General features: G+C 42.4%; 3 protein-coding genes across 3 annotated transcripts; 1 reads left to right on the top strand and 2 right to left on the bottom strand. All coding sequences in view use genetic code 11, as the record gives it.

Annotated features, from left to right (window-relative positions):
- Positions 1-752: 752 nt before the first annotated feature.
- EGR_07368 (Glutamate dehydrogenase 2) lies at positions 753-2666 on the bottom strand (the record flags this gene model as incomplete). Its single annotated transcript, XM_024496617.1, has 6 exons — positions 753-872; positions 945-1007; positions 1086-1168; positions 1233-1815; positions 1880-1968; positions 2036-2666. The coding sequence occupies 6 exons, from the start codon at positions 2664-2666 to the stop codon at positions 753-755; spliced, it is 1569 nt and encodes a 522-aa protein (XP_024348996.1).
- Positions 2667-3851: 1185 nt separating this feature from the next.
- EGR_07367 (Enhancer of mRNA-decapping protein) lies at positions 3852-20117 on the top strand (the record flags this gene model as incomplete). The annotated part of the gene is made up of 25 exons (XM_024496616.1): positions 3852-3874; positions 4166-4280; positions 4315-4611; positions 4647-4808; positions 4849-5096; positions 5134-5202; positions 5282-5507; positions 6116-6592; positions 6850-6991; positions 7325-7391; positions 7435-7499; positions 7549-7666; positions 7742-7875; positions 7951-7981; positions 8381-8553; positions 10981-11103; positions 12150-12440; positions 13488-13646; positions 13732-13932; positions 15289-15404; positions 15486-15651; positions 16997-17112; positions 17629-17925; positions 18493-18650; positions 19919-20117. The coding sequence occupies 25 exons, from the start codon at positions 3852-3854 to the stop codon at positions 20115-20117; spliced, it is 4173 nt and encodes a 1390-aa protein (XP_024348995.1).
- A 2197-nt stretch (positions 20118-22314) lies between these two features.
- EGR_07366 (Ataxin-7-like protein 3) lies at positions 22315-23072 on the bottom strand (the record flags this gene model as incomplete). Its single annotated transcript, XM_024496615.1, has 2 exons — positions 22315-22687; positions 22756-23072. 2 exons carry the CDS (start codon positions 23070-23072, stop codon positions 22315-22317), a joined length of 690 nt encoding a protein of 229 aa, XP_024348994.1.
- Between the last annotated feature and the right edge of the window lie 2466 nt (positions 23073-25538).

Raw genomic sequence — 25538 nt, 5'->3', positions numbered from 1 at the left:
AGTGGATGAATAAAGTGTGTGATATGCGTGCGATGGTTCTTGTTCAACTTCTTGATGCTGTTGCTGTTGCTGTTATTGGTGCAGCAGCTAATGCCAATGGTAAAGCAATGTGTACCTTGCATTAACACACACAATGGAAGCCACTGATTTTTGGCCTTGCTTTTGGGCATTTCAGTCAAGTTGTTGATGTGTGTAGTGGGAGAACGACGAATCGATCCAACGCCCGTGATCAAGTTTGAGGCAGTGCTCAAAGCAACCTCACACACTTCCACCCGCATTGGTGGCATGAAGGCGCAAACGATTTGGTGGAATAAATCGTTTGGGAAATTTTCTGCTGTCAAATTCTTTTTTTCCCTCTTCCTTCTTTTATTTATGAATGGAACTCGAGGAATTCTAAGGGAGTTGACAAATCCCTACAGGGGCCCTTGAACTCATTTGTACAACAGTTCAGGACCACTTTAAAAACACGAGCCTGCTCTCCAAGAGGTAACCAAGTCAAACATTCGACTGTTAGATGTTACGACTACAGCCAGTACTCAGGAGGTGAAATAATTAAATCATCCCCAGCTTTGAATGCATCATAGACCCGATAACACACGTCTAAACTATACTAAAACGCCTCTTCAAGCAGAAACCGGTAAGACGAAAGAGTACAGTGCTTGGCACCAATAAGTTGTACTTGTCGAACGGTTTAAATGGCAGCGACATTAGTAAAGGTACTTGTTCAGTTCTAAATCAGTAAGTGCTTAAACCTAGTTGAAGGTCAATCCCGATGCATGGTATGTGTAGAAAATCTTCTCGATGGCGCTGATATAGGCTGATGTACGAAGATCCAAGCCAAGATTGTAGGATTCACACGTATCCATGACGATCTGAAAGAGAGGAAGATAGATACTGATTCAGTGGAAGAAAATAGACCCTAGAAGGTAGTGAAATTAACGCACGTTTGACGCCCGCTCCATACTGTAGTGAAGACCCGAACGGACAACATCTTCCTCCGAGATGCGCTACAGTAAATTAAGGCACCAATAATGAATGGGATTCAATGCAAAAAGTTTGAGAATGCTATCGATATTAACACTCACATCATAGCGTTCTTTGAAATCCTCCGTCGGTTGGATGTCAACCCTCTTTCCGAGGGCATGTTCTAGCGATTGGCTGACACTACCTGGAAGGAACAGATAACAATGAATATCACCGAGATCATTCATTGTTTTTTGGTAGATACGTACTCAGAATATGGTAATGGTTGTCTTTCTCATATTTAAAGTAGAGCTTTCCAAAACTGACATGGTTCAGATTCTTCAGCCACTCGAAGTAGGAGACAGTGACACCACCAGCATTAGCCAGAAGGTCCGGAATAACAAGAATGTTCTTCTTTTGTAGGATCTTGTCTGCCGGCGGGGTGACCGGACCGTTGGCGCCTTCAAGAATCAGCTTTGCTCGGATACTATCAGCGTTATCTATGTTGATTTGACGCTCGTTCGCCGCGGGAACGAGAATGTCGCACTCCTCAGAGAGAAGAGAGCCCTTGGTGTAGGCTTGAGCACCGGGGAAACCGGCGATGCCACCGTGACTTTTTTTGTAGGCGTCAAGGGATGGGACGTCGATCCCATCGGGGTTATAGATATTGCCATCAAGCTCCAATACACCAATTAACTTAGCCCCAGCCTCGTGCATAAACTGGGTGGTGTACTGGCCGACATTTCCATAGCCCTGGACGATAAAAGTCTTGCCTTTAATACCGCTCGAGAGACCGCATTTGCAAGCCCACTTTTCGTTGTTGATAAAGTTTTCCAATGCGTAGAAGAGGCCCTAAGAGATAAGTAACCTGATTAATCTATCCTAAGATTTGAAAGCCCATGATAGTTTTACTTACAAGTCCGGTAGCAGCGGTACGACCGTGAATACCACCCTGATTTATGGGTTTGCCAGTCACGCAACCTTTAGCATTAATATCCTGGTAGCCTAAAAAGCCATGATTAGACACAAAAATGATTTTTTTAAAAAAAGGAGAGGAGGAGAGTGAACGTACCCACAGTTTGGGCGTAGGTATCAGCCATCCAAGCCATTTCGCGTTCACCAGTACCCATGTCAGGAGCGGGCACATCAACAAAGGCACCAATGTAGCCCTTTTTAGCAAGTTCCATGGCGTAGCGACGGGTGATACGTTCAAGTTCATCAACAGAATAGTCCGCTGGATTGATTCTGATACCCCCTTTGGCACCACCGTACGGGACGTTGAGAACAGCGCACTTGAAGGTCATTAGGGAAGCGAGAGCAAGGACCTCCCCCATGTCGACATCAGCAGCATAGCGAATGCCACCCTTACAGGGCAATCGATGATGACTGTGTTGAGCGCGCCATGCATTAATAACTTCAAACGAGCCATCATCCCTCTTTATAGGGAAGCGAAATTCTGTAGCGTTATCCACAGCTCTAATGTTATCAAGGACCCCCTTAATATATTTTGCCTTTTTCTCAGATGTTCCTTGCCAAGGAAGCTCTTTATTCATTTTCACCTCGACGTGTTCGGCTGCATTGTTAAAGAAAACTTCAACCATTTTGTGAAACGGCAACTCCGTTGTAGCGCTGGAAAACTTGACAATATTAACCAAGTAAGGAACCCTAAAGGATCCACTCAAAGCAATCCTAGGGAAAATCATTTCGACGGGACCACGGGGAACTCAAGACGCCAGAGCACGATAAAAACCAACTTTATAAAGTGCACATCAGCCTTGACGTTATTCGGTGGTGAATATAAACAAAACAGTGAATGATGATGAAAGCATCCAAATGCAAATAAGTGTCATTATGCTTATTGCAACTAATTAAATGCAAAATATTAGGTAGTATCCTAAGTTTTTTTGCCCATTTTTATGATAGTAGAGGAAGAAATAGTTATGCATTCTTAACCTGTTAGTTGAATGTAAAGTGATAGACTTGCCTTAATATGCTTAAGCCTAGTAAGACCTGACAACAAAAAATTATTTTAAGATAGGGTTTAATTAGAAATTCACTAAATTTGGATTATATCTTTAAAGTAAAGCATGCAGTTGAAAAGACATTACTTTGTTGCCTGGACTTTGCTGTTTTATCACATGGCTATCTAAGTAATGATCCTGACTGCCGCATATTTTAAAATACTTTTGGGGTTCCGTCAGCTAAACACTCTGAATTTCCTGACTCCTTCATCCATGCCTGGAGCTTCAGGCATCTCCTGCGTAGTAATTTATTGGCAATGGCACGGCTTAGCACACCTCCAAAGCCGCTACACTGAAACTCTCTTCTGTTGAGAACAAAGGCACCATACTGGCTCCTAGTAGGCGTTGGCATGTGGAAATAAGCTAAGTGTTTATAAAACCTATTTTAAACATGCTCAATTTTCTTCCACAATAAAGACATTATACGCTTTTCCAGGCACCCAACAGCACAACCCCCTGATAGCAAAATAAACGGTTTGTTGCGTCATCGCCTTGGGCCTTCATATCCTTGGAACGAGTAGTCGAGATGGGTGAGAACATGCCCCATTGAGTAGCGATTATAATGAGGATACGGCTATTGTGAGTTAAGAGTGCCTGGGGAATGTTTCCTATCAGCGGGTAGAGGGCGTCCGATTTGTCACGAGGCCCACACTTTGTGGCAGCCTCAGGCCTACAAGGTCCATTTAAACAAGCGCTTATTGCAAGTTCTTATCCGACTTGCTGCCCACCATACGACTTTGGAAATAGTCATCCACTAACTTCTGGTACATGTTCGGTCTAAGATTGCTGTTGGAGAATAGCTAACTATACCACTAATACAAAGATGAAAGCACATCTGCAAATAAACTTGTTTTTCTCATTCACTTTATGTGCGCTGAGAAGTGGTCGAAGTAAGTGTTTTTGCTCAGTAAGTTGTGAACTATTTCGGGCGACGATTAGCTTTAAAGTCATAACTATTACCTTGTAAAATGTCATATGCGCTTTTTACTCTACGCACCACTTTACTGCTTTTATTCAGCCGAAACCTCTACTATCTCAAGGACTTGATTGGTCAATTTGCCGTCCGGGTTTTACGCTGTGCGCCTGCATGAATTCTCAGTGCTTCTATTTTATTTGGCATCATGAAGTCGTTTGCTGAGAAAATGTAAACGAATTCATCAATTTAATTAGACCACCATCAGACTTCTAGATGGCAATGGTTATGAAGAGTTTTTTGGCATACGCTCTTCGTCAGTCGACATTGTTGCCAGTCCAGCTAGTGCCATTACGGCAAATGGCAAAAGCTCTAGCAGTTCTGTAGGTTTCTGTGACTTGATTGTTATCATTTCAGCTAATGATCACACCTCTGGTATCGTACGACTGGGAATACAAATATTACCCAACGAAGTTGTTGACAAGTCATGCGACATCAGGAAACATCGCGTGGTTTATAAAAGGTGATTTATCAACTGTATATTTACCCATTTTAGGTCAATCTAAAGCGTTAGTACGGATAACGCACAGTGAAACACGCGTCAGATCACTTCTTAAGAATTTTGACAGTGACTTTCTCACACTTGACTTCTCTCCGTATTTTTTACCAATATTGGCCGTCTTAAGCTTCGACGGGATATTAAATATATATCACGTAAGGCTCTGTATTTTATCATAGTTATATTCTAGGTTAATCATATTGACGCGGTGAATAACCTCTTGATATCCATTAATCTCCATGAGAACAGTTCTACACTTACTCATTGTGCTCTTAAATGGGGGCCCAAGTCTACAACACCAGAAGACCACAAAGATTCCTCTTTGCTCCTAGCGGCAGCCTTAAATAGAGACGTATGCTTGTCGCCTCTACTAATTTCACACATTTGTTAAGGTATATATTGTCGATTTAAATGGGGTTATTGAGCAACTGTCCTCTGGTCCCATCGATTTCCACACGGCATCAGTTCAATATCACTTGCATTCACGTCTCTTAACCGAAATTCTGGTGCGACTCTCTACTTATGACAACAATATTGAGGCAATGGAGTTTGCTGCTGATGCCTCAACCATCTTCATTAGTGTGAATATCGGACAAATCCTCGTGTTCAAACTATCCGACATTAAATCAGAGTCTTTCAGGTAGGCCAGAAAATTCAAACCGTCCTGAATTTTTTAGTCCCTATCGTGAATGGACAATGCCCGGAACCTCTTCATTCTCATCTCTCCATTATGTCAACTATAAGAGGTAGCCGAAGGTTTATTACCTTATTGGTACCAATTCTGACAGTGGTCCAATGCTTTTTTTCTATCGATATTTATTGCAGCATGTTAGCTCCGGAAGGGTATCTAATTGGAGGAGCAAATTTCAATCGGGAGTTGTTTCTTTGGCGTCTTCCCGATTGTTCCCTGGTTCAGACTATTCGATTTTGTCCCAGTGAGGGACGAGATCAGAAGGATAGTGAAACCCTAAAGTCCTCCCCTCAACCCATGCTCATTACTCACTTCAGTGCGACAGCTAATCTTCTTCTGGCCAGCGACATCAAACGCACAGTAAGGTTTTTCTCTTGCTTTTACATGCGGATGCTGCGACCTGCCATTAGGTAATATTGGATGATTCGATAGAATATTTTACTTAGACAAGTCCGTTTTTTTACCATCACTGATGTAGGTGAGGTAAAGTAACACTTTGTGATACATAAGTGGTAGTTTCAATTAGATTGAACTCTACGACTCACAGATTCATTCGCGACCGTCTGATGTTGATGGAACAGAAGTAGCTTCTTTCACGTCGTAATCACTTACCTCTGCCTTCTACTCGGCTCATTTTTACGTCCAAACGGATCATTAATGTGTCGTATATTATCTGGAATCTTCCCAAATATTTGCCTATTTGGAAATATCGCGAGTCTGCAGGAATCACTCTGAATGGAACAAAATTTGGAAAAAAGTTCAAACGCTTTCTTTAAACAATGGTTTTAATTATCATAGTAGTCCGAAAGAAAGGGAGTAGACGAAGTGAAATGTTGGACATTTTACCGGTGATAATGGCCTGGTATTATGGCGAATTTCTGTACAGGCCATCGTTTTAGTTCAATCGCCTGTCGTGCTTTGGTCACGTGCCCTTTCGAATCGGCGCTGATCGATGACTGGCCTTCTAGTCCCCCACATTTCGCTGTGGAAGTGTGTGTGTTCATTCTACTCCTCAAACAATGCCAAACAAGTCAAAACGCGCCAAAATTAGCACTAATATGTGCACCTGTGGTCTCCTTAGTGGTGAGCACGGGAATAACTCCAACCGTGGCAAAACTTTCTCCCGAACCCGCGAACGCTCACTGCTCAGATGTCGTCGCTCGACTCCGAGAGCTCAAGCCTCCATCCCCAGCCACTGGAGTGCCACGCCAGTCGGCTGTAGATCCTATGTAGCTCCGCTTAGAAAGAGGGGCAGACCCGTAAGAGCTAGACAGGCTTCTTATACGGTGGCTGTTAAGCGCCGACGGCGGCAGAGGAATGTGAAACCGACTGCTCTGACAGCTGGGTCATCTTTAAAAGTTGTAGAGAAGGAGGTGGGGAAGGGAAACCATGCTTCGGAGGAGTCACAGAAGTCCGAAACGCAGCCTCTAAAGAATCATCTTTCTGTCGATACTTTACCCGAGCCTTCTCCTTGCTCCAATGAAAGCAATGCGGTTATTGGTGAATGAACGAATTCATACATACACATACATATGTGTTTGTGCCACTAAAATAAAGACATATGTATCTAGTTTAGATTATTTTTTGAGGGCATCAAACGGGATCGGCTACTTGAATAGTCGGATGTTAAATATGGCGAAAAAGACCGGTTTTGATGGATTTTTCCCCCAAATAGAGATCTTGATTTATCTCTTTCTCCAAGGTTCTCTACGCGCTCCATTTATCCAGAAACCCTGATAATCCAGAAGAAGTGCAGTTCCGATGTGTCACTGAGTTTCTCCTCGTCAGTCCGTGTATCGCATTTGATGTCAGTCGGGTTTCACGCTCCCTTTCACTGGACCGCCGTAAGTACTGATTTCGGTCTTGAGCCCTTTTGGTAAACAAAGGAAAACGAACACTGTAATCGGAGGTGAAATTGAGTTGTGATGTCTTTTTTGTTTGTGGGCGTATGTGTGTGCTTGCGCCTAACCAGCCCTCCACCATTAGCAAATAGTTCAAGCGTCATGGCTACAATTTCATTGGCTAGAGCTTCTGGGTTCCCACTTTAATCACCACCTAACTGGTTTATGTGACTCCATTCATTTTCTCCGATCTTGTTTGACAAAGCACTTGTGTGGAAATTTTGCGGTTTTTTTATCATTATCGTATCGCACGCCCCTGCCTTTTTTGCTCCGTAGCTTTTGCGGCCTACGTCCCAGAGGACAGCGATAACATTGAAGCTCAACTAAATTTGATTCATCCTAGGTAAGTGTTAGTCTTCGTCTCTCTATTTCGTGCCACTTTGTAGGGAGCTGAAGACAGGAAAGTTAAGTTTTTTTGTTCCTCTGGGCATCTACATGCAACGTGACAAAAGTAAGATTCACCTTTATCCTTTTTGCTTATCTAACAAATCCTTCTGTAGCTAAGAAAGAGGAACAATTCGCCACTGAGCCCCCACTGGATAATGACCCCCTGTCTACGGTAGGAACGGTCGGGAACTGTTCCTCCCCTTTACTGCCCGAAGGAAATAAGAGTTCCATGTAAGCCTTGCTGGTTAATTTTTTCTTGAAAGAAACCATTCAGAATAACTGGTTCTACTTCATTAGTTTCTCCAGCTCTTTCAATGTCTTCACGAAGATGTTTAACCGGAGACCAACTTCGGCTTCTTCGCGCCCCTACACTCCACCACCGAATGGAGATGTCCCTTCTGTACCACCTCCAACTGAAAATTCGCTTTCTGTGGACTCAAGTAAGTTTTTTTAATTAACTGGTTCCTGCTTTTTGCCTATTATTCTTAAACTGCGCCTTTCTTCTTGTGCTTTAGATACTCCTCAAGCTACTTCGGAGCTTGAAGCGTGAGTAGTGCCTTTGTTTTTTGACATCGTTCTATTTATTTTACGAATTCTAGCACGTTCATAGAATTCATAGGGGGTTGAGTCAGTTATTTGAAAGTAAAATTCTGCATTTGAAACACTACAGCCATCATATATGGGCGATTTTCTGCGTACCTTATTTGAGGCCGACCTCGCATCTGTGCGACGTGTTCTTCATCAATTTGCATCCAATCGTGTCCCAAAACGATTGAGGATAAAACAATAAGGTGTGGGATCTTTGTGATTGGCAGTTGAGTCGAACAAAAAACCATCTTGTATCGTTTTGCATCCAAGTCGCGATCTCTTAAAAAACGCCTGATGATTAGGCGGTGAAAGTGTGGTGTAACCTAAAAGAAACCATTAATGTAAATTCTTTTGCAGCACGCCTACAGGCCAATCTTTCGGCGGTGGTGACAATTGTGGCAGCGGAAATGATGAGGGCGAAAGCTTTCAAACTGTCGGAAGAATCTCGGATGCTGAGCTTGCCAACGAAGACCCGATAGTGGCAACTGCCTTCCGCTCTGGGTCCACTTGCTCCTTTCACACCTCTGCTAGTAAGTTTTCTCACAGCTGCTGCCACCTAATTAGGCGCAGAGGGTTGCAGGAGACTTAAATACTTTTCTAGCTTAAAACAAACACAGCTTTCAATAATGGTTTGTGGATGAACAAGTTGAAATGGGTGTAGTTTACTGGATTTTTCCATTGGTAATACAATTTTGTCGCAGATTTGTCTCTATATTTGATAGACTTTATGCTTTAGATGTGATGACTTATAAGTACAGGAATGCGCTTTAAACTGTGATTAATCTAGTCAATTAAGATAAATGGGTTAAAGGACGGAAATTAAAGTTGAAACATCAGGGCTTTAAAAATTCCTGATTAATGAAAATTGAGCAAATTTGCCATTTGTGTTTAGCTTTTCCGGGACCATTTTCAGCTGTTCACCTGTTTTTGCAGACCACTTTCTCATGGTTCTGCCTACATTCTAATATCCGAAGTGCTCTGCATTCGTCACATTTGTACCCCCTAGGCAACTCCACTAGAAATGGGCTTGTGCTCCCGGCATCCACTCTTATATTCGCAATACCCAGTGAACGAGGTGACCTCATTCCCCTCCTCTTTGGCTCCGTTTTTAAAGTTGGTTTCGTAGATTTTTACACTCCAGCATGTGAACCTGTCATCTGCAAGGGCAGTCGGTTTGATCAAGGAGGTCAAATGGCACGATCGATTGCTACACTTCATTTTCCTAGGAACTTTTGTAAAATCCAATGAAAGTGTTATCAAAGATTGAGGAAAGGAGGTGGGCAATAGCTCCTGTAACATTAATAGGGCAGCGTGGTGTATTTAGTGCATTAACAATAAACCACGCTCATGCCAGTCTGAAATGTGACGCCAGATGGGTGGTGGACAATGGTGATTAAATGCATTTTTTCCTCGTTAAAGTGGAGCAAGTAATATTAGTGTAACCGTTTTTACCTGAAATGGCGCTATAAAACCTCCGAATTTCATTTCTGGGGTGAGAGTAAACAACGACCTGTCGTCACTGTTGGCAAAGCTGCCTTCAGCAGCGCTGCCCTTAGGAATAAATGAATGAACAACTATTTTTGCCTTAATTTTGAATATATTTTTTTGGTCTTACTTTGGGGACATGCGGAACCTGATCAACTATTCTGTATAGGGCCGTTAGCCAGTCTTCAGCCTTCAGGGTCTCTGAAGAAGTTGGGTGTACTGGTCTGGAAGTAGCTCCGTTATGTATGTACAAGTAGGATGAGAGACCATATGACTATGGTGGCTTTATACTTTCATAGAGAATCTAGAAATATCCACGTAATCGTATCTATAATCAAAACAAACATAATTTTGCTCTCAATTAATTCATTTTTCGACAGTTTTCAAGTTTTACGAGAAGTTGGTGACACCCGTATTATTTTGAATGCCGCTCCTATAAAAGGCATTCAGGTCAACCAGGAACATGTAATTTTATGAGTTTTTAAAGAAAATGTTGGGATGGTACTGCAGGGAGTGGTAGATGATAAGCCGGTCTTGTTATCAGAATCTGGAGCACATGTTCTGTCAGTCCCCTCTGGCCGCCCTTAATCAAGATGGCAGGCGACAGTGTAGTGAGAGACTGTGGATGCAACAGCCTGTGGTGACGATGCCTTTTGCCAATGAATACTCAGAACCTTTCCTCCCAGTACGGCACGGTGATGAAACGCCCATTGATTCAGTAATAAGGCAAGTGAATAATGTAAACGTCTCAAACACGGTCGACTGTGCGTTGATCAGTGATAGATCCGGTTATGTTTAATCTCAACCTCTGGCCTCGTCAGTTGCTCCTGTGAACAATCAGTTCAGAGCTTTGCAAGTTTGATTGAAGCATAATTAATCTGTGGTGAAATTGTATAACGAATGTGTTTCTCTGTAGGAGTGGTATAAACGGCACAAGTTTCCATGACTACTTTCCCTCCAAGTTGGCTCACTGTCTACCGGAACTTTGATGGTAGTGCAGCTGTACTTATGAATCCGTCTATGCGGAAAAACCTCGCAGGCATTACTTGGGAGTGTGGGAATGCGGCAGAGTACTGGCTAGGAAAAGAAGTACAGTCTGCACTCCCAAGAGTTTGTCATTTTTTACGAGAAAATGGTTGATCCTTGCAGTTACTGCGCTTTTGCACTAGTCTCCGCATCTGTAGTCTTGGTTTACTGAAACTGGAATGTAAATGCTTTTGAATTTTGATGGAACATTATTTTCTTTTTCTACTCGGCATATTTAATCGTGGGGGAATGAGGCGGTTGTTTTAGCTATTTTGATGCGGCACCATATTTTGTCCTGATTGATCTTGTCTTCATGTGGCATTAATTTATCCAGTATTTGGGAGCTTGGTCTATTCGAACAAGATCTTTACAAACCCTTTTTATTGCTCTTTGTCGGTCACCTATAGTTGCCTGCTTTACTAATGGTTTTCGTTTTGCTTCCGCAGCCGATCCGAGTCAGTTGCCGTTTCGGGGTATGGGAGGACTGAGTAAAGCAAGCGAGCTGTCGGACTCTGTTCGCAGTCTGGCGGGCAGTAGCAGTGTTGCCAGCTTCTCGAATTCCCTATGCCGTAAGTTTTCATCTTATCTTTGCCTTTCATAATCCCAAACAAGGAATGTCAACTTACTCTGTTCAATGTATATGCTGAATGCATCCATCGTCAAGTCCAATCACTCAATTCCTCTGTTTGAACCTATTTAGTTATTCACACTTAATCTCACCTATTCCTTTCGCGTGGTCTAATGTGGGCCGAGGAAAAATCGTGGATTAACATCGCCACCTAGAGTGGAATTTCCTGAACCCATTGTATCATTCACATTCTTAGGAGCCAAGTGTGCTTAATCTGTTGCTGTTTCAAACTGCCTGTAATCCTGTATTTATTCCACATCTTATTTGTATTTCATGAAAATGGTTAGAAAAGACTATGAAGTAAAACATTAGGGCAGTACCGCCTATTTGTGACTTGTTTCTACTACCTTACCTATTTGTTGATCTGGCTCGACCTAGGCGATATTTATGTAAAAATTAACGCTGCTGTTTTGACTCTTCGTGCAATAAGAACATAGTAGTCACTGTTGCTGCTTTTTTGGTTTGGTTGCTTCGAGTTCTATTCGCGCCCCTCCGTGGCGCCGGTCATCAATCTCACATCTTGTTCCATACTGGACAAGCATTTCGTTCATAGAAGACTAGAAGATTGTTACTTCACATTCTTAACGTTTTTCCGGATTTCCGAACGGTAAAAAGTAACAGTCTTCTTTTATTCTCGCTTACAAACTACTCATAAAGTGGTTCATCTCGTTCGCCTCTTGCTTGGCGGTCGCTCTCTTTGTCAGATAGCTTTTGGCCATAATTAGATCGGGGTGGCATTCAGTGTATGTAGACTTGTTATTGTACTCTTCACAATTCCAAACCATTAGGTTGTTGTGCCCCTCCAAGAGTTTTATTGTAGGGCCTAAAATACTAGTTTTTACAGCTCTCTGTATCCGTAAGCGTTCATTCTTGGCCTGTAATCTTACTAGAGGGGACTTTTACCAGAATTAACCAATATTGCTGGCATGCGTTAATAATATTCTCCATTCTAAAGTGCCTTAATTTTACCTCTCTCCACCCTTATAGGTGATCCGTCGATCCTAGACTTCTCCCGGCCTGCGAATGGCGTATTTGCAAAGGCCATGAGTCTCAGCATGAACCAACCACTTTCAGACTCCGTGCGAAGTCTGGATGGCAGTTCGAACGATGTGATCGCCACATCAGAGTCGCTAAAGTCATTGCAGATACATCCTATTGCTACCCCTACTACTTCCTCCACTGAATGTGGTGCTTCGGGGGATTCGGAAGTAATTCAACTGCTGAAGAGTCTTTTAGCGGAGACTAAGGCCCAGGCGGCTTCTATTAAGACACTCACAAGTATGTCAGCTGGTTTATTCATGTAGAAGTAACCATATAAGCATTCATTCATCCATCCACTTCCTCGTTTATCCTACCAACTATCCTTTTGTGCACTCAATTATGCATTCATCTATCTATCCAGCTATTCATTCATTCAAAGATTCATCCATTCAATCACCCAATTCTGGTTTATTTCTCTTTCCTGGATCCAATCCTATCCATTCAACTATTCGTTCATTTCTCGATCCAATCATCCATTTCTCAAGGGTCCATCTCTCAAATCATCTATCCATTTCTCATCCATCTATTTATCCACCTATTTATTCCTCAAACAATTTACTCATATCGGAATCCGATTGTCTATCTAATGCTACACCTTTTCCGTTTCTAATCCATTCGCGCATCTATTCATTCCCCCTATTATCTGTCCGTACCTGATTCGCCCAATTGTCCATTTACCCAAGCTTCAGTTCATCCATTAAATCGGCTTTTTATTGTTTGTATATCCGCCCTGTACACATCTGCCTATCTATCCCCTCGTACACCTGTATCTAATTCACCCAATCATTCATTGATGAATTCAAGCAGTCTTTTCCGATTCATCTACCCTTCTACCCTTCGGTCGAACCGACCAGTCGTGTTTATACATAATATACTTTATATACGTCGTCTTAACAGTACTTTCAGTTCACCTCAAGTCAATTTTCAGACTCTGAATAATCTGCATGAACGGAATTTTCCTTGGCCATTGATTTCATGCATTCCACGTATGCATGCGTTCATTAGCAGCTTTCGATGTTAAAAAACCGATTGTGCCACTGTTTATTTGAAAATATCGCAAATGGCTGAGAACAGATAGACTCGTATGATTCACACTATTCGGAATTTTGGCAATAATCCGCCTCCATAATCTCTAGGCGAAAGTAGCTCCTAAGTTTATTGCCTAATGGGACCGCCGAAATTATCTCGAGATGGTATTTGAATTTCAATCCGATCAAACCTTACTTTAGCACTCTTACGCAACTTTTTTCTCTTGGAATGTCGGATCGTTTTTTCCTCTTTTAGACAAAGTGCATGAGAATAAGAACCAGCTAACAAAATTGGCCAATGTGCAAGCCACCATCTTGAAGCAAGTTAACGCTCTCACCCCCTCACCCGTCTCCACCTCCGCCACCGCCTCTACTCCCACCTCACCCTCTTGGGCTAATCATCTGGTGGATCAAGGTGAGTTACCCCACCTTCCCCTTCCTCTCATAACCCCTTCTTGCCTCGTATACTTTCACCACTCCTTTCTCTTCTGTAACCAAAGTACGCAAGCAGAAAGCCGAGACAACAAAGCAGTTAATGCATCTGGAAACAGTGTTGAATAACATCCAGACCTCTACCGCCTCAATGGTTCCGACGAAAAAACCACAGGCGGCGTCTCTTTTAGACGCCAAGCAGATGCAGACCTTGCAGGAGCAGACGCGTAATGTCATACGAACTGAAATTCAAAACGTCTTTCAGTCCAGTACGTGAAAGTTTTTTTTATCCGTCAATGCAATTTTTATTATATTCTGCTTAGTTGATGACGCCTAAAGTTAGGATGGTACATCCTTTGTTCGATGTTAGATTCAAACCAGAAGGGGTGTTTAAGTCAAACCGATACCCGAGCTTATATCAGAATAGAACAAATTTTCAGGGAGGCAAACTGCATTTATAAACTTATCGGACGCCTGAAAAGCATTTTAAAACATTTGTATTCTGAAATTTTCCTCCCAATGCACCACAAATACTACGCTTGAAATCTTTTGTGGATAGAAGGAGGTAACCACGGATTTCCGTTTTACGTTTTCGTTAACTGCGTTATTCCCTGCCTTCTTGACTAACGGTATCTGGAGCGGACTGACTCTTGACGTATGGGCCAGCAATTGCTACTGTGTGTAGTACTGCTACGGTAGTATCCCTTCTTACATCGCATTTGGAAAATTAAAATTCCATGCTTAAACGTTCACTTCGGTGTCCGCAGTTCTATGGGGTCTCATCTTTCTCTAAACTCTCAAAATTGCTGTCTTCAAATCACTTTCAGTTTAATTGTAGTGCCGTGTAAACATGAGTCTAAATGTATAATTAGCTTTTGAAGATGGATTTGGAAAGAAAATGGAAAAGCAAATGGCTAAACTATCTTTAACGCAAATAAGGGCGCTAATGGGTTTAGTTCTGTTTGAATGATTTGATACATGGTGGAGATTTATCACCAAAAATTTCGATTTTAACTTTCGATTCCGGGTCTTCGCTGCCCGCCCATTATCTCTTAAAAATCATTCCAATGAAATGGTGAATGGTGCAGTTTTCATGTTTGGCTTGAATATAGATAGTGTGTGAAAATGAGTAATGACATTTGCAGGTGATATAAAAGCACATTACCGCTGTGTTGCTTCAATTATTGCTGGGTAGCAAGTTTGGCTTATCACCATTAGTCGGTGTGCATTTCGTGGGTCCGTCGACTCCGACCACCGTTTTTTTAAGATGCCAAGGAACCGTGTATGGGGCGAGTGCGAGAATCCACTCTTGTCTGCAGAAGGCTTCAAGCACAGTACGCTACGGTTATGAAAGGCTTGATTATGCAGCAGTAAGACCGCATGTTGATCCGGCTGTGCTGGTTTCTAACCTCCAGCCTCAACAGCCATTCCTATGAACGATCACAACAATGTACGAAATAGTCCCGCTTTGACTTGAACATCGTTTGAATTCACGTGTGCGTTTAGGCATGGTTACAGTACCTCAAAGAAGATAGTAACTGAGATTGGAGAGGCTGAAGAAATCACATTGTTAAATGCGTTGCCACAATAATTATTATAACACGATTGTTTTCTTTCATTGCTAGATGCTCCTATAATCCTCGAGCCCTTGCGTCAGCATTTGCGAGTCTCCCTGGAGGAGATGTTGGGTCCTCTGCCGAAGACAGTGGCCGATCGGATGCTCTCCGTCATCATTGATCCAGTAGGCTGGTGTTGAATACCGCTATCTCCCCCCTCACTTCCTTGCTGCCTGTTCATTGCAAACGTCTTTCCTGTGTTGCAGAAGTTCAATCAGTACTTTTTGGGCCAGATGAGCACGACAATTGCACCTAGTATGACGATTGCTTACCGCGAGGAACTGCGTCGGGTGCTCGTGCCGGCGTTTACTAAGGGAGTTGACAAACTCACCAAGGAATTAGATGAACTGGTCAAATGTGCCCTGAACCAACGTGAGCATTAATTGGCTAATTTTATCTGGAAGTCATACATTTATCCAATTCCCCGGCAATTTTTATGTCCTACATTTTTACAATAGTTCGTTTTTTAAGAATGGTGACCATGAATAAACATGCTGAGTCCCGGTCATCCAATACCTCAGTTTTGAAAGTTAAAACTAGGTAGGCCAACCCATTTATTTCACGTAGCAACCCGTTTCTGTCTCGGCATACTGTTCCAAATGTTCTTTTGTTGGAGCAGCAGTCATTGTCAAAGGCTGTTAATTGAAAAAAAATTTACTCACTTCTTTTCACCTCATTATTGTTTGTCACTTTGCTCTCAATTCGGATTTTCTTCTTTTGAGGTCTGATTGCTAACTTGATAGATGCTTACCAGTTATTTGGCATGATTTTTTATGTGAACACCATTTGAGCAGATTAACTAGGCTATCTTCGAAGCTGAAATCTACAACGTTTGCCAGGAGGAAATCTTTACACTCTTCCGGTTAAATCATTCCTTGTGATCAACCTACGCGGCTATTTGGAAGGCTACTTTGTTACTTTCGTTCCGGTTGTTTAAATGTTGAAATGGTAGTTGTGATTTCAAGCATTGTTAATTTGAAATGGAGGTATTTAACGCATTTCATTGTAACTCATCCAAACACATTGTTATTCGCTGCCTTATTCTTTTCCAGCTCATTCGTTCCAAGATTAGAGGCACTAGCTGGGTCATTTCGAAAAGGAGTACAATGACGTCCACCGAATTGAGAGATTTGAGATTGCGAATTCTTCGCCTGATATTTTTTTGTTCGGTCGAGATCATTTGGCTATCTGGAAAACTTCTTTGCTTTGTCAGTTGTTAGGACGGTGATCAGGTTCAAATCTTGTTGCCCAACCGTACTTTGAGGTGTATTAACCTTTCTTTTACCGTGATTGCCTCAACTTCCACTTCACATTTTTTCAAGGTTAAAATCGTTTGTCAAAACGCAATTTTTGAATCTATCGCATCTTTTTACTCTGCACTTTTTTTCACAAAATGAGCACTGGGAGTCGGTGTTTTACTCTGCTTGAATTACCGGGTCCCATCCACTCTCAGCTTTACTCAAGGTCAGGCTTCTCGTATTCAGGGTTGAAATCATTAAATTGGATCCTCACAGAGCATCCCATTCTTGGTGCTTCGAGGTTTCTGTGCTGCTGAATCGGGGTTGTGCTTGAGAATAGCATGCTTTTTAAGCAAAGTAAACAAGTCTACACGAGCCTTTTAACCTGGTGATGATATGCCTTCTTAATGACTAAATTATATCTGGTAAAAGTGACAAATTTTTTAGAAGTCCTAAAATTACTGCTATTTTTTCATCAGACGTACAGTTAGTCATTACGAAGATTGACTCTGGTGTCCAGTCCTCGCGGGACAAGATCGACGCATCGGTTCGGAAGTTCGACGAGCAGGTCAACCGGTTGTCTAAGGACATTGCAGTGAGTTCTTTGATGTTTTATTTCTAGACTCCTAGAGAAAATTATTTGTATTGACGGAAGGTAACCAGGTTATGTATTGAAACTCGAGATGTGCCGGTAATCTTTAAATGTATTCGCTTCGGGTGACTAGATATTGCTGGAGTGGGCTTTAGCTATAAATTGATTGTTAAATTTCTGCTAGGGTTGCTTTCATCGAGTTCATCTGTTTGATCCATTTTACGATCAAATTCGTCCACTAGAACGAAACTTAGATAAGCCTTAGTCTGCCATTTCCTGTGCAGAGCTGGAATGTTGGCATAAGTAGACGAATGGACAGATTCGGAAGGAATCGACTCGGGGTGAATGAACTCGTGATAGGTGGTTTTGCAACATAATTAATGGATCATATTCATCATGAGAGGTAAATGACGCTGTGTATGTTTTCCTGAAGACAGCTGGACATAGGGACACTCGTACTTGATGAGGTTTTTATTACTAGATAAAATAAGGCAATGCTTCTTTTCATTTGACCGATAGGCCAAGGTTACGACTCAAATGAATGAGTCGCTAAAAGTAGCTTCGCAGCAGTCACAACTGCTAAAGGCAGATATTGCAATGCCGTCTGCGTTGGAAGTAGGAGGAGCAATGTTATCAGCTGCGACTTCAAAAGATTTGTCGCTAAAGGGCTCGAGATCGGCCTTCGACACTGTCGGCGGAGGCGGTAGCAAGCAGCAATTGAGAAACTTCATTTCGGGAGGCACTTCGTCTGCGGACTCTTACCAAGCGGCTCTCTTATTCATTCAAAACCACCAGTATGTGGAGGCCCTTGAGACGGTAAGCAATGTCTTCCTCAGGCAGAGCTCATTTGGTCCTTTAAAATTATCAACTAAGTTGACACTAATTGGCCCCTTTTGGCGTATTATGACGACTCCCTCCCCCTTGATCTACATTATTTTCTCACTGCTAAGGTCACCCAATGACATTTTATACTGTCTAAAATGGTTTCAAGACGAAAGTTTTATTTAAAATGGCATTAGTTTTCGACTTGTCCATAACATCATGGGAAAATTTTGTAAGGAGGCTCTCGATACGTGAAAAGAATGACGGCACACCTTCACAATAGTTCCAAAAACTGCGGTTTGTCTGAATTTAATGAACAAGTAGTCTTCTGAATTCGGTGTCAATCTTCATCTAGAAGTGACAGACCATGCTAACTAGGAGAACAATCGGGTCGCCAGGCAGAGGTAGTCTCATCAAGTACTATTCCTGACCCTCCTTTCAGTTGAGATTTAAAGGTATAACAAGTTCTACTCATATCAAAAGTTACAGATGTTAATGTCCTTCAAGAGGATAACTTGTGCTCAAATAACCCCATTTCTTTGTCTATTTACCTCCTCAAAGGCCCTGACCTCGGCGAACCAAATTTTATTGCTGAAGGTGTTGCAGAACGTTCCAGTGGTGCAGCTCTTCCGACAAAATGTGAAACAGGAGCTTCTCCTTTCCCTAATTCACCAACTCAGCTGTGGACAGCTTCAAGAGCAGTTGGAGATGAAGATATCGTAAGTTCCTTCTGTCGTCCTTCCCAAACCCTGGAGTCTCCCTGTTTTATCACGCATCATCGAGGCATTGGTTAAAAGAAATCGCATTGCTTAAAGTTGACAACGGAAACTTTGACTACTTTGTTTGAATTGTGAGGGGTCGCAACGCTGGGTTTTGGAAATAACCAAATTCACCTTCGAGAGTCGTATTTTTTCAAGTGAGCAGGGTAGCTATGTAGAAGTGACTTTGAGATAGGTAGTGGTGCCACTTATTCAATTCAATTCGATTAATTTGTGAATGGAATTTTAAAATGAAGGAAGGCGAGTTATTTGGAAGTAAATATTTTTTTGCGCAAGTATATCTTAGCGTAAACACTGAAGTAGGCTACTGAAACAGTTGGTATCTTTTGACATGGCCCCAGGCTGACCTCTATTTGCACCGGTCATGACATATGTAATGGCATAAACCAACAAGTTCCTGCTCTTCTAACATCGATGCTCCCCAAGTGTAACTTGACGAGAAATAGGATTAAGAATGATTGTGCGGCCTTAAATACTTAAAAACTCTCCTGACCACCGTCTCCATATGTGGATGTAGCTTGTCGTATTGCTCATGAGGTTCAGGGGAAATCAGAAAGGGGTCTGTGACAGAGGCGCGATTGATTTTCATTGATGGGTTTCTTTTGTTACAATTTCTGGTCGTTGAAGTCACTTGCATTAACGTGAAGCAAACTTTTTCAGAGGTGAGGTAGCAACTCGTTTGCTACCAACATTATATTTGTGTAAAGCCTTATGAATTTATGAAAGCTGGCCTCTTCAAATCGTGTCTCAAGCAGATTAGCTGAGGTTATAACATTACAATAAAGTGCGGGATATGTTTGCTTTGAGGTTAATCAAATCTTATGGTTTTGGGGTTGAATTGGCCAAGAAGGTTATTATTGACAATTGGTGTCATTAAGACTGTAGGACACCTGGGCTGTGGTGGCCCACTTTCCTCTAAGGTTCTGGTGGCAAACGTCTCGAGAAAGATGCGACCTCAAATTCACCTACTTTGACGGTAAAGGCGACGGAAATGGGGCGTCCCTTTTCACTGTGGCTCCTCTGAATTCTAGGCTCTCAACACCTTTTTTGCCGTAGGGACTTGAAAATTTCTCGCTAAACACAACAGGTATTTCTTGCTTTAAATGCTTAAAAACTGTTTCTAAAGTACTTTTTGAACGGTGAGTTTTGCTTTGGGAGAATGCATTCGATTGAATTTCCGATTACAACTTTCCTCCTCACACACACAGATTCCTGCAGGAGGCGGTGAACCACCTTCGTATGAATGACGACACAGTGAAGGAGCTCGGCGACGATATCCTCTCCATGCTGGTCACCAAGATCACACATCTTCAAGGTGCCGGTGTCCTGACTTCGGCGGAGGCGAACCGGGCCCTTGTATTGCTGCGATCAGTTCAGGAGAAGCGGCAGAACCGAACCCACCTCTAGTTTGTTGTTCTTCGGCTCATCCTCCCACTTGCTCTATCACTTCCCTATCCTCGCCGTTATCGTGTTAGTGACATTTTCATAAATAATTTTTTCCCTAATTTTCCTTTTTTCTATGTCAAACCTCCATTGCAAACGTTCTGACTTTGTTCGTGTAGTAGTCCACCGTGGTTGGCGTTCTCGATGCTTGACGTTTATCTTTCTCCCTTCCTCCCTAAATCGCGAGGCGGTCCGGGCTACTATTCATCACTGCCTGTTTACCGCTCGCGGGGGGCTTTCGACTTCGCAGTACTGGCTTGGTGGATTCGCTTGCGTCAACGGTTAGACCTCTTAGAAGGTTTCAAGCTGCAATTCCCATAACAGACGCAAGGTTACAAACTTGCTTTTTTATTCGTGTTTTATGACATAAACAAACTGATATCACAACGCAGACAATTGCGCACACGAGCAGCCTTTTGTGACGATGCGGGACAGTTTCTGCTGGCGTCGCGTGATCCTGGTGTTTAGAAGTGTTGAATGCTTGGGGGATGTGAGGGTTCTACTTTGCCGCGTGATTGTCTAGTATTGAAGCTGCTGCTGAAGCATGATCATCAGCGTTTGAAATGCGTGGGGAACCACTTATTTCCCATCACTGGTAAAGGGTAGAATAAGGGGGAAGTTCAGGTCAAGTTGGTTTGGCAGTACTACACGTGATAGGTTCGCCTTGCGGGTACCAGTAGTAACCGGCGCGCGCACCGCAGGCCAATCCACACAATTTTGATCAAGGTGGTAGTAGTGGATACATGCGACAGCACGTGGCGGTGAAGTCGAGCAATCGCAGATCTAAAACTCGGACGTGAGAATGCCTGCGGTCGATTTCGAACACACTATGGGACGAACGTTCAGCTGTTTCTTGGCAGGGCATTTAATTGTAACCGCTTCAAAGAATGCCCAACGTATGCTAGCGACGGCACCACTTGTGGGCATTTCCAGCTCAGCAGTTTTTTTCTGTGAGCCGGAAATTGGCGCGCGAAACGTTCTACTGACGCGTGACCTATCGTGAGGTCACAAAAGCAACCGGTCTTTCGCAAGAGTGGTGAAAAAAATCATTCACGGGTATGTACCATTTCAGGGAGACGCTGGATGTTGTTGACTAGGGCAGCTTTCTGCTTTTGCCCAATGCACAGGAGCTGAATGGCGTGGTGAAGCAAGTTACCTCAGAGTAGCGTAATTGCGCCGATAAATATCTACTTCCAAGGTTATCGGGTATCGGTTAGACAGAGGGAAGCATATACATGCAAAGGTCTTTTTTAATGCCAACAGAAAATCTCCGAACTAATTGGGACGCGTTCTCCCTCCCCCTCAGCAATGGGCAAAATGAAGCAAAAGCAAAGTTCTGCTGAAACAAAGTTGGTCGACAAAAAGTCAGTATTCCTTCTATCGTAACCGAAAGACGCACATCGTTACAATCTATTCAGGCGAAACCATTGCACGGGTGTACCGCCAGGACTGATTTTCCAACGGGTACTGATCAGAAAGTGGCTAAATGCTTAGGAGTCGATTATGACTTGCGTCATGGTGGCGATTCCCATAAGAATGGAGGATTATAGACAATTACAAGCTAACTATGCCTGGCTATTAATACTCACAGCTCTTATTCCGGAATGATAGAATGGGAGTCTTTGATTAAAATAAATTAACATGCAAAAAGAGCAAACAGAGTCACAATCTACTTAGAAAGTGTAATCGTAACTACGCTTTAGTCGCATTTATAAAGCATTTCGCCCTATCACGGCTTAAAGCAACAGAACAGAAGACACGTGCAAACGCACTCCAAATCGTCAATTATTTATTCAAATAACTTGGAAGCCGGCAGATTTGACACGATTCAAAGTCACAACAAGAACGCAAAACGAAATCAGTACAAGTCTATCCAGGTAAAGAACAGCACCTGTCGGCGTTGTTGTTGTTTACAAAAAAGCACAAGTGAAAGCTTCCTACTTTTTCGGGCTTCCAGTTCCCACATTAACAATATAAACTTAGAAGGAACTGCAACCAAGACGACGTTAGACAGGACCTCCGAAGTATTGGATTTCGCATTCATAAAATGTGTACAAAATGCCTGATTAAAGTACTAAATACTACCCTCTAGAAAGACAACGGTCGATCGATAGGACGTGAGGGAGAGGAGTAGAAAAGAAAGATGTGAATAAACACAGGTTTAGACGTGCAGCTTCTGGTGCCGCCTGATTCGTGAAACACCAGAACGTCTAGTGGCCTCCGAAGAGTTGCTCTCATCATCATCACAGGAGAAGGAAATGCTGTCAAAGGAGTCTGTCTTTTCGAACACGGGCTCAGCGGGAAGAGAGTTGTTTGCATTCCTGCCATTGGAGGATTTAGTAGACAACCCACTAATCTTCACATTATTATTCTTCGAGGCTCGAGAGGGAAAGCCTGAACTTTGATTTTTGGGGTAATTGCTAAGCGATGGGTAGTCGTGTTTGTGACCAGAAGATGACATGGGACTGTGATCCAAATAGTGGGCATCATCAACATCATCCGAGTCCTCAAAACGTTGTTGTTCAGCTATGCGCCTAAAGATAAGTAAGTCACAATTAGGTATTATCAACCATAATCAATAGGCCATCTACGATTTACGTACTTATTTGCTCTTCGAGAGCTGTTTCGTCCAAGACCCATGCAATTGGAGAGATGGGAGGCATACCGAGTCGCCGCCACTTTGCAATGACATTTGACGCAACGACAACAAGCCGAAGACCTATTTACTGGATCCGATCTGGAAGAGGAGTGGAGGGTAGCGGAATCACTTTCTCCACCATCAACATCCTCCGAGTCAGCAAGGATTAAATGAGAGTAACCTAATTTAATTGCTCGGTGAAGATGTAAGATATCGTCCATGATGCATGAATCGATTAACTCATTAACAACACTATAAATAGCCGCATCGTTTTCACCCATTATGCAGAATGAGGTAGAGTTGAGAACAGCTTAATTAAGCTGAAAGATTAACACGAGTTCAAAAGTGGCGGCCTAAAATAAAGGGTACAAATGCGTTTCAACTAATTGTATTGAGAGTGACTATCACTTAAAAAACTTAAATAAAACCACCAAAGAATCCATTGAGTAAAGCACATATTAACAAAAACTTTGTGTTTAACGCCTGTTGCGGTCACTAAACGTACAGCAAAAAACTGCTGCAGAATTATTACGAAATGTTATAAAAATTCCCATGCCTAAGATCGGCTGTCCTAAAGTGAGTTCATTTACAATATTACTTGGTTAATTATTACCCACTTCAAACGAAGTAGCTTGTATGAATGAGCAAAGTACTAAGGGAAACTTCTGGAATAGCGCAAAAGTTACCGGGAATGAAAGCATTGAATACAACATCATAAAGTTATTAACAGATAGTAGGTTTTGCAAAAATTTAAAAAAAATAAAGGCAAATCTTAGGAAACTCCACCACTAAAAAGACACATGTTAAAGTATGCATAGTCTATTGTAGCGTCCCGAGACTCCCTGAAGACGAAAGAAGACAAGACTCGGGCAGAATACATATATTCAGCACGGAGAAGGTGTCTGGGCTATTGGCATGGCCCAAAAGGCCAGCCCACCCAGCGAGGTACAAGGGGGCTAATTCAAAGTACAAAAGTGGCGCCTCACCAGAACCGAGGGATAAACCACTATTGTATTACACTATGCTACTTGATGTCACCATCAGACGCATGAATGAACAGTCACCATTTGTGCCTCAACGAAAAAAGGATTTTGCAGAACTAAAAATACAGAAATTTTTGCGGAGGCAAACTGATAAAAATTGACATTAGAATATGGTGAAGTGTGAAAATTCTCCAGTTATCACTTATAAAAGAATAATTACAAGGCAAAGGAACAACCAGCAAATTCCAAGGGTATCTGTTTTGTTGCTTTTAAGGAAATACGAAGAAATTACATAGCCCTGTGCCTTTCCTTTAATCCAAACAAGGCATATGTCTGTGATGGACGACGTTCTAGTGTAAAACCTATGATGTTTTACTGCTCCCTTCATAGAGCAGGCAAGGATTCGAATCGAAACTCTGGGCTGTGGCGTTAACGTCCTGCAACCCAAAGGAATATTCTGATGATGAAGCCATAAGTACCAGCATAATCAAAACACAGTGAAAAATACATAATTAAGGTATCATAAAAACGTTAACCGAAATTTCACACGTGTTTGTTGTAATTGTACCATATTAACTGCTGGTTTAAGTCCCGTTTTTACGGCATTAAGGGTATGCCAGTAGCTTCAAGCCGACTTGTACTTCACCAAAATATGACCTGCTCCAGTTTTATGTTTTCTTTCGTCTTGGGATACAGAAGTGGTAGCAGCTAAAACTAAACCCTATCCTAAAATGCAATTTAAGAGATTTTTACTTCTGCGTAATAAGTCTTACCATGAACGAAGAAGCTATATGCTGCAGATAAGTGAAAATGTGATGGCTCTAATAAAAGGGTAAAATGACGTCTGCCTTCGGCTACCATCCCTGTTTCGTGATTTTAATTATTGCTATCGACTAATACAGCAAAATTGCCATAGACTATCCATGAAAATTTGTTGTGGAGTTGTTGATTGTTCCAGTATGCTGTTATTTAAGTGAATTGGTAATACCTCCTCCACTTTCCAAATAGCTGGATAAATCTCATATGAATAGATGCAGATGTAAGAGTTTGAAGTGCAAAAAAAATGCCAAAGGGAAATAAAAAAGAAACCTTATTTTAATGGAACTATTCCTTACATCACCCTTAGTTATTCGATTCTGCTTCTAGGCTAGTGTTCCTGCGACTGACTTTGGACACGCGCGATGTCCAACAACTTGTTCCATTCTTAAATCCTTTTTTCATGCAGGACAAAACTTTGGGTGTAGTAGAATCGCCAAGGGGATCTGTGAAATTGCGGTGAAGTGTCTTCTAGTTTTCATGGAAATTCGATGACTGGCACGGTTGGCTCGTGGGTGTTTCCATACAGCACTGATTATGCTGCGATGACTGACGTGGAAGCATGATCCAAAACAGTGTCGGGGTGACGCTTAAAAGGGGGGACAGGCTATGTAATCTGTTGGTTGTTTGTCTAACATTTAGTTTAAGAATAGGGGACGACTTGAGTCTCTGATGTTGTATCCTTTTTAAATAGACTAGCCTTTGGGCCAAGTTAGTAGTTTTAGGACTCATTGTACGTCGATAACATGTATTATCTGCACGATTATTGTGTAGCGTCCCAAGACTCCCTTAAGACGAAAGAAGACACAATACTCGGTCAGAATATATATATTCAGCACGGAGAAGGTGTCCGGGCTATTGACATGGCCCAAAAGGCCAGCCCACCCAGCGAGGTAGAAGGGGGCTAATTCGAAGTCCAAAAGTGGCGCCTCACCGGAACCGAGGGAC

Source organism: Echinococcus granulosus (assembly GCF_000524195.1).
Source record: "Echinococcus granulosus chromosome Unknown EG_S00075, whole genome shotgun sequence".
Classification (NCBI taxonomy): domain Eukaryota; kingdom Metazoa; phylum Platyhelminthes; class Cestoda; order Cyclophyllidea; family Taeniidae; genus Echinococcus; species Echinococcus granulosus.
Note: the sequence above shows the minus strand (reverse complement) of the source record. Positions and strands in the feature narration are given on the sequence as shown.